At 50.6% G+C, this 9,779-nt stretch overlaps 1 protein-coding gene across 1 annotated transcript; it reads left to right on the plus strand.

The window, feature by feature from the left end:
• Positions 1 to 5,316: 5,316 nt before the first annotated feature.
• Positions 5,317 to 7,174, plus strand: UCRPA7_6313 (putative sister chromatid cohesion protein eso1 protein; the record flags this gene model as incomplete). Its single annotated transcript, XM_007918852.1, has 3 exons — positions 5,317 to 5,333; positions 5,444 to 6,590; positions 7,115 to 7,174. 3 exons carry the CDS (start codon positions 5,317 to 5,319, stop codon positions 7,172 to 7,174), a joined length of 1,224 nt encoding a protein of 407 aa, XP_007917043.1.
• Positions 7,175 to 9,779: the final 2,605 nt, after the last annotated feature.

The following is a 9,779-nucleotide window of genomic DNA, read 5'->3' on the forward strand; positions in this document are numbered from 1 at the left end:
GCAATATACGATTGGCTTCAGGCTCGGATATCAAAATATTGGAGGACATCTGTGACCTAGCAATTGCCCATGAAGTCTGTGCAGCCACACATGCGACTTGCAATTCCAAGCTGAAATCGCACGAATGGGCATCATCCTTGCAGCCGGGATATGATGACTGTGATGGAGCAAATTCCATTTGTGTTCGTTCTCGGTGACTGAAAATTTTGTGTTTGTTGCCCTCCAAGGCCTGCACTGAGACGCCCGTGGGGTAGATGGATCTGCCTTGCATTGCCTCTTTTGATGGCCAAATGTCCGCAATAAAACTCACTTGAGGCGTTTTGTCCCAGTCTGTGATTACATTTATCCTTCCTTTATTCGTAGTTTCTGCCCAGCCCAGTAAGCCCGGCAAGGATATGTGAAGTTTTTGAAGAGCACAGCACTTACCGCACCGTCCAGTCGACACCTGTCTACGGTCAGGTCGCAGTTTGGCCAGCAAACTACGGGACCAATCCGCGTCTCAGTCAAAGCCCGGTCATTTGTAATTTATTTGCCTTGAAGAATTAGCACTATAAGGCGATGCAACCGGAGATTCGCAGGTCGAATACGGCGACAAGTATGGCCGCCCGGGCTGGCAGTACTAGACTCAACTTGAGGCTCTCAACCGCGCCAACTTATAAGCGTGTGGCCCCTAGTACATGTTGAGTTCACGGACTGATGACACAAATTACTTTCCTTCACAATATCCACCAACATTGCCGCTCAAACCTTGAGAAAGGCCTACGACCTAAGCAGAATGTCTTCAAGACAAATTAACATGGGAAATCTGGCAAAGAATACAGTGCGGGTATCTGCTTTGGTGGAAAACTGCCTTTCCCTCCTGGCTGATTTACAAGTTTGACAGATGAACGAGGCTAGGACACTGAGTTATATCATGAAGTCTTGTCAGCCAAGCAGAATGTTTGCCAACCAATAACAAGACATAAACAAAGGACAAATGAACATGTTTAACGATGAGAGAGAATCCAGGTTGGCTTGCAGGAATGCTTGGTTTGTTTACGAAAAATCAGGGATAGAAGACCCAGTGCTCCAGTGATAAGACACTAAACGAGTTGACAAGGGCAGCGACAATGAAGAACAGAACATTGAAATCGATTAAAAAGACCTAATGAAAGCCGAGAAATATTGGCTAGACCAGCAACACGTTCGAAAGGAGCTATGAAAACCAACGAATTCTTCAAATCCAACCATGCCGAAGCACAAGATGCCAACCAAGTTCAATGAGAAGATGACAGAAACATGTTTAATATATCGCGAAACTGGATTTGGAGCTGAGTGCCCGGAGGATGATGCTGCAGTCACCTTGCATCATATGACAAAGGACTTTGAAGGATCCAAAGGGCACTGTAGCTGGACTGTCGTTCTGTCTTGTTGTTCGAGAAACCTAGTTCTCTACTGAGCAATAACCGCAGCGATAATGAGAACAAGATTCACATTTGTAGGTGCTTAGGGGCATAGGATTTCGAAGCATTCCCCCGGTACAGTTGCAACAGTACCAGAAGGGGTCGCGGACTGGTTGGAACCCTCCAGACCTGCTTTGAATAAGTTTCGTGCCATTTAACACACAGTAGACAAGTTGTCTTACATTATGCTGTTAGATTGAGAAAAATGTCTTGATATTTGGGTTTGGCACGATGTAAGTGACAATGATCGATGTGAATATCAAAGTATTTGCTGATGAGTGTAAACAGAAGCTCTCTGCTCTCTCTTCCATTGTATCGCTCGCGCTTGACGAAAGCTTTTATACCAACTCATGCAACACTTGTAGCTTCTCTGTCTAGCAGGACTTTCTGATGAGTCTCTCGAGAGCCGCATCGGAGGCGCGTTGAAGTCTACTGACTTCCCAAGCCATCATGACTAGCTTCACAATCATGAGGAGTGGCTATGATGCCACCTTTTTCGGGGTTTGACTACGGGGCACGGATGATCCTACAATTGTCGCCAACCACGAATGTCTAGAGTCAAACGATTTCCACTGGGAATGCCAGACTTTCTGGAGGCTTAGACCATTCGACATGTTTGGGGACTTGCATCGCGCCTGTATCGCGGCATGTTTCTCTGAAAACATCGCAAGGGCCTATATTCTGCTTGCCCTGACCGAGAGAAGTTGGCTGTGACCATCACGAGGAATAGTCTGATGTGCGACTTGGTTCCCACAACATCTGAGCACAAGAAGATCGTCAAGCACTCGAGATATCCAAGTGTAAAACGAGGCGTACGCTAGTCATCAAAGACTAGAGCGCCCAATATTTGGTCAACAATGGCGGGCGTGATGGCGCGGGTTTGTGCACATTATGACTCGAGAGGAGTGGCGGAGACTGCAACCATCCGCTATTCAATTAATGCCTCCAATATGGTGTCAACGTCTTTGAAAAGTCATCTTGCTCAAGGCTCGATGATCGGGAATTCGTTTGGAACGCAGGCAGGTATTCGAGGGGACGAGACTTCAAAAAGGGCATTGACCTGACCGTACTTCGTCTTCAATGAGGTATCTTCATAGATATCCTTCTCAGTATGTCGGAAGAACTTCGGAGCCATCCCGATAGAATCCTATCGTTGCGAGTTCCTTCTCCAGGTAACATGACCACATCTGTCTGCGTGGCGCGGCATGATGATGTATTTTAAGGGGCCACGCCTTGTTGGGGGGGTCTGATTGTCAAAGGATTGGTCGGTGTTGGTTTTGGTCCATCGGAGGAAAGATTGTTGCTACTCGTGGCTTGTATCGCAGGTCGGCTGGGAGCGTCTCCTTCGTGCAAGCGCCAAGGTCAGTCCAATCCTCTTGCGAGTTGAAAACGTGCTGACAGGGCTGGATTGCTTGTCACTGGTTTATTTCGAGCAGATCTCACCGTGCAGCATCTTGTCACACACCTCCTACAGCCTCACATGTGCTACCTTCGCCTCGAAACCCAAAATATCTGGGACCAGCTGTAACAATCGATCGTCGCTGTCATGGTATGAACCTCGGTCCGCAGTGGTGACGACATCGTGGAGGTAGTTGAACAAAGATCCCATACTGAATCCGTGGTGAATTGTGATTACCTTCAGCCTGCCCGGAGGTTCTCCTCGCTCTACCCGGGAACTTCATGGTGAAGGACACTTGTGAAGCTGCTTAGTGTGTTAGAGCTAGTATAGAGCTCTCGCATAGCCACTTCACGATCCGCACGTATTCATTACATGGTCTTAGTCGCTACATTATTCGCTCTTCGAAGGCGCAAAAGTGGAGGTATCGCAAGTGAGGCTCTTGTCGATGTGCTGTATTGGCGTGGAATGCATGGTGGGATGTTGTTTCTCTACTATCGAGGGCATCTTGTGGGCGAACGCTGACGTACATGCGTCTTTGGTGGGCAAAGGCAATTGTTCTGGCACCTGATCTGGGTCATTTTGCGTGTGTGTAAATGAAGAAGGGCTTGACCGGCTGCCGGGCATTCAGCGCCTCTCTGCCTAGAAGAATGTAAGGCATGGTAAGGAGCTGATTTTCCTCTGGATGAGAAAGGTTGACTACTTGGCATATAGATGATAACGACATATTTCATCTAGCAGCCGAGAATTTTCCTTTGGTTATTTCTCGTCTGATCGACCGCGGACGGCATTGCTCGCGCAAGTTTCTGGAACCATATCGATACCCAAGTTGTCTTCCTGCAGGTGCTGTGATGCTTTTCATGGAACGGATGCCACATGCCTACCTCGAATCGACACACCCTCTAGAGTCCTCGTATCGACGCCAAAAGGGTGGGAAACAGTATTGATTACCAAATTTGGCGACAACAAATCACTACTGCCTTACCTGTTTGGAAAGGGAACTCCGCATTTTGTGCATTATGCGCAGGATGACAGAGATTCCGAATCACTTACCGGATGAACACCAGTTCTTCTGGCGCCCGAGCACATGCAAAATCATGATCCTCTCCCAGCTCGGCGTGGGGTTGTGCTACGTGGCTAGTCAATGGTAGGGTAAAACAATGTGCCATGATCAGGACACACATGATCGGTGTTTTCACATCCTGGCCAGTACAGTAGCGGAGCATTAGTATCAACGGATACTGCGGAGTCAAGGTAGCTTTCTAAGCTATCAGCGGCCCGATAGGTATGGTTTTGAGTTCGAGGATACGGCACGAAGATTAACAGTCTGTTGAGTATTGCCGTTAAACAACACTCCATTTGCTTCTTTTGTTCAACTAATACCACCTAGCGACCGAGATACCCTTTGGTTGACCAGACATAGAACTCTAATACACAGTGTTCAACTCTCATGGAGGTGAACCCAGTGCTTTGAGGACTTGTGAAGATCCTGGGGATGTGCATGAACTACCAAGGTATTGACGTCGAATGTGATAACACCTGCAGTTGCTTTATGCATGACACACATACAGGCCAACCGCCTCTGGAAAGAGCTAAACGCGCACACTGCTAAGTGGCTGGCTGCTCAATAAATCAACATATCACATTTGGAAGCGTATTTGGAAGTGGTTTTATTCTATTAGTAGTCGATAATCAATTGCTATTGTTTCCCCCTGAACAAGTTGTATGTTGCAAAATTAAGTAGGCAAAGAGCGTAGAGACACACAAAACGCTTGTGAGCGCTTCGAATTCATTCATGTCGGCTTCTACGATGAGCATGGCTACAAGAACATGTTGCCTTACAAAGTAATGATGACTTTCACAAAATAAGTCTGAATTGCAGATTGAGCAGAGAATCACACCCTCTTTGAAGAAAGACAGAAAGCAAGAGTTATTGAATCATCTAAGCATCTCTACATGGGACAATAGCTTACTTCTATGATCACAATCCCCCCAAGCCTCATATAGTATAGAAATAGAACAAGAAAAAGATATAAAGTATTCATTACAAAGGAGGACGAATTCACTGGCATTTGGAGGCTGTTGTCGCATGACTTCGTGCAATTGAGGGTCATGATTGATTGCCCTAGAGAACCGCTAGCGGCATCTAACACACGCGCCAACCGCGTCCCGCCCTCTGGGAGAGAATACACACCTTTGTGCTTACCTAGGTAGGCATGCTTCTTTTGTCCATCCTTCTTCTACATATGGCTATATAGCTGATGGAAAATAGTTACTGAGATGCTCTGGGACAGACCAGGTTCATTCTCTTCATGTCTTCACCTCCATCCTTCCGAGAGTCGTCTCCAGCAGGCGCTCCCGGCCGACGGAGATCTCAGTTCACCTACCGTAACTTATCCCAGCTGGCATCTAGATCTAGCGCAAGCGCAACATCATGTCCACTTCGAGTGATTGCCCATATCGACCTCGATGCCTTCTATGCACAATGTGAGATGGTACGGCTAGGGACAGCTGATGACCAGCCTCTCGCAGTTCAACAATGGTGAACAGCCCCAGCCGGCACACGTACCTGGTAGTGACGCAATTGACGCTGACGTTTTCGCAGGCAAGGCTTGATTGCCATCAACTATCCAGCTCGCAAATTTGGCATTGGCCGCATGTGCACTGTTGACGATGCAAAGAAGCTGTGCCCAGAGATCATCTGTCAGCATGTGGCAACCTGGAAGGAAGGCGACGAGAAATGGGCGTATCATGATGACGCCGCGGCCAACATTGCTACCCACAAGGTGTCTCTGGACCCTTACCGCCTCCAGTCGAGGAAGATATTGGCACTGATTAAGGAATCTCTCCCTTCAAACCTACAGAAGGTGGAAAAGGCCAGCATTGATGAGGTTTTCCTGGACTTGTCCGCCCAGGTGCACTCTCTGCTGCTCCAAAGATTCCCGGAGCTGGCGCGTCCTCCTCCTTACGATGATCCTACAGAGCATCTACCTCTACCATCTGTATCAGCACTCGATTGGCAGGCTGATGCGCTGGTCGACTTGGACGCCTCGCAAGAAGAGACGGACGATCCAGACTGGGACGATGTAGCCATGTTGATTGGATCCGAGATTGTACGTGGCATTCGGGCAACAATACGCGAAAAGTTGAAGTACACCTGCTCCGCGGGGATAGCGGGCAACAAGATGTTGAGTAAGTTGGGCTCAGGTCACAAGAAGCCCAATCAGCAGACAATCATACGAAACCGCGCGATACAGCATTTCCTCTCAGGCTTCAAGTTTACTAAGATACGGAACCTCGGCGGCAAGCTGGGAGATCAAGTCGTGCAGACATTCGACACGGATAGTGTGAGTGACCTGCTCCTCATCCCTGTCGAGCAGCTGAAGTCGAAACTTGGTGATGACACAGGGGTCTGGGTCTACAATACAATTCGTGGCATCGATGCAAGCGAGGTCAATTCTCGGACACAGATCAAGTCGATGCTCTCGGCAAAATCCTTTCGGCCCAGTATCAACAAATTTGAACAAGGAGTAAAGTGGCTTAGGATCTTCGTAGCTGACATTTTCTCGCGACTGGTCGAGGAAGGTGTGCTCGAGAATAAGCGAAGGCCCAAGACCATCAACCTCCATCATCGCCATGGTGGTCAAACCCGGTCTCGTCAGAGCCCAATTCCCCAGGGGAAACCAATAGATGAAGCCATGCTGTTTGACCTTGCCAAACATCTGCTCAACCAGATAGTCCTCGAAGGCAGGGTATGGCCCTGCGCCAACCTGAGCCTCAGCGTTGGAGGGTTTGAAGACGGGATCAGTGGGAATATGGGCATTGGGGCGTTTCTTTTGAAAGGAGAAGAAGCGCATGCAATCAAGTCTACCTCACGAGATGGCTCAGCCGAGCCGCAATCAGCCAGACCGGAGAAGAAGAGGAAGGTTGAGACGGAAGGCATCCAACGATTCTTTGTGAAAAGGCAGGCATCCGGCGACAGTGATAAGGACAGCCCATCGGACGCAGCCACCAATCTTGACAGTGGCGGTGAAACATATCCTGCCCGCCATGCAGAACCCAGTTCAGGCAGCGGGCTCGATTTGGGAGGACCTTCCGCAGGTGCCGAAGGGATTTCATCAAAAGATCACTACGAACAAACACCAATCACGGCATACATGTGTCATCGTTGCAACATAAGCCTCGATACACAGAATGAACTCCAAAGCCACGAGGACTGGCACTTTGCTAAAGACCTTCAAGAGGAAGAACGTGTCGGATCCGCATTTGCTGGCAGTTCGAATGCTCCTGCATCTGCAACGCGGAGCGACAAGAAGAACACGAGCGCGTCGTCTAAACGGGCTGCAAAAAGCAAGAAGGTCGAGGCAGGGCAGAGCCGGTTGAACTTTGGATGATTTGCTTCATGCGGTGCTGATGGAGGCCACGTCGACGCATACCTCTGCTCGCGAAGCGAGGATTGACCGGCCCATCGAGAAGTCTCTTCAAGCCCCAGAACTGATAAGCACGACCATCTGAACATCTCGATCTAACAACCCTGCCCGGGCAATCGCGAAGCCACACGTTCTGCATCGCATGAGGCCTGGGTGAGCAAGGAATGTCCTTCCCCCATGGGCTCACGGAACCTTGTCGGAAGCCGTGATCCAGGGGAACCTCGCAGAGACCCACACATACGTCCTCGGCGTCAAGTGTTTGTATGCATGCCGGCTGGAGAGAGAAACTCTTCCCGCGGAACCTTGAGCTGTGCTTCCGGTTTGAGGCTTCCGGCTTCAGCAGTATCTTTCTGATGCAATCGTGGTACTCACAGTCATGCACAGACGCACGCAAACAGTTCACACGCCGTCCTTTTGCCGTAGCCCCCCGAGTGCGAGTGCGCCGGCCTTCAATGCCTACAGCCGCGACGAGTGCAAGAGTGACCCGAGAGTCAGGTACCGATCACGTCTTTGGACACCAGAAGCTCCCAGAACGGTATCATGGCTTGCTTATGACACAAACAACTGTAACCCCGTTTTGAATTGGTGCCATATTGCCTCGCTACCCGTGACGCTTGTCCGTCCGGCTCTTCCCCAGAAGAACCGGTCTGAGACGACGAGACTGGATTTCCATGGATTTCCAAGGCAGGCACTCGCTGACTGGTAGCCGGTCGTCTTGTAGGCATGTCACTAACATCGACTGGCGACTCTGATTGGCTGCCATCCAGGCAACCCACCCCCCCCTGGTCCGTCGCTGTTAGGCCTGGCCGCATTGATACCCAACCTGTCCAGCCGAACTCACGAAAGCCGCTGATATTTGGATCAACGTCTCACACAAAAAGCCTCGGGATGGTCAGGTCGACGATTGGAAACAAATGCAGGACCGTCAGACAGGATGAGAGCCGGCCCCATATGCAAAGACCACGTCGCCATATTTCTTTGGTCACCATCAGACCGGCCGGCGATAATTGGGCGTACCACCAGGCACAGATTGGCGTCGCTTGCGACGGGCATGATAAGAACATGTAGTAGTTGAGTTGCGATTAGTTCCCGTGCTGCGAATGGCATCACTGGGTTGCGAAAAGGCGAAAAGGGTGGCCCCGGCCCGTTTTATAGTGGAATGAAATTCCATGACCCGTTCCGGTAGAGGCGCTCTGTGAGGTGTCAGCGAGCACCAAGCACCAAGCGATGGCAAGCGGATATCCCACATGACATACCGAATGAAGAAGCACTGCCTGGTGAAGAGACATTTCACATCTAAATCAATCAATCAATCATAATCTTCCGCATGCTGCTGCCGATGTTGAATCAGGCTGGCTGGGGTTTCGCGAACACAAAGGTCCAAGCTACACCCAAAGCAATCACCGAACCAGCCTCACGCTTTCAGGTGAACGGCAGGTACTATGCAGTATCACGCCGATACAATTCATTTCTTACCACCTTCGTGTGGCTCGGCCGGTGGAGAGACCACGCAGCTTTTCAAGTCGCCGGTTTCCAGACCGGTCATCTGCATCGCCTTGCTGTACCAAAGTACCAGTAGCAGAGAGCAGACGAGGCGATGGGAGCCTTCGTCCCATCTCTCACTGGTACTGGCATCAGGGGGTTCAGCCTCTGCCGTAGCGCATCACGCAGGCTCCGAGAGCAGGATTTACTATGTACACTACAACGAAGCGCGGTTCGCCCAAAGCCCAAAGGCCGGTGGGCATTGCTCGGTTGTCCCCGCTCTCGCCTAGAACACATCCCCTGCTCCAGTAGAAGAGGCTACGGTAGCGGGGCTTGCAGCTTCACTCTTGTGTGCCCTATCAAATATCAAATCCCCAAGCAAATGAGCGATTGCGGGCGAGCAAGCAAGCAAGCAAGCAAACAAGGCAGCCAGCCAGACGGACAGACAGATGGGGAGGAGTCGTCGTTTATGCTTCCCACACTGCCTGCCATCCAGCCTGCTGTGCCACTCCGCTGGAGGTGCCGGTATCTCCTCCTGACACAATACAATACCCTCCTCACCGCTGCGCCTATCAAGTCAGTCATCGTCATTATCCTGCAGGCGACCCAGGCGGGCGACCTACCAACACTACGCAGTAGCGCAGCCTGCAGTCACCCACTCGAGCCACTGCATCTCACCAGCCAACCAGGCCCTCCCACGCACACGGTGACCGCACACAGGAGTCTTTACTTGGCCAGCGTGGTCCCAGCGGCAGGCCATTGGCTTTTCTTTCCCTCACCTGACGTCTGGGACCAAGGGACCTTGCCAATACCGGTACTGGCCTCTGTCTCTGTCTGTCTCTCTGTCTGTCTGGACTCTGGAGAGACTGGCTCGACTGGGCTGCCGCCCGCCGGAAGTACCTTCGCTTTTCAGGATCACCCTGCTGCGGCTTTTGTCTCTGTCCTTGCAGCTGCTTCTGGGATACATAGATACATTTTGGTCATGTACGGTACGGACCCCATGCATTCCCATACATCCCATCCCATCCC

Source organism: Phaeoacremonium minimum (assembly GCF_000392275.1).
Source record: "Phaeoacremonium minimum UCRPA7 unplaced genomic scaffold PA7_03_scaffold_464, whole genome shotgun sequence".
Classification (NCBI taxonomy): Eukaryota; Fungi; Ascomycota; class Sordariomycetes; order Togniniales; family Togniniaceae; genus Phaeoacremonium; species Phaeoacremonium minimum.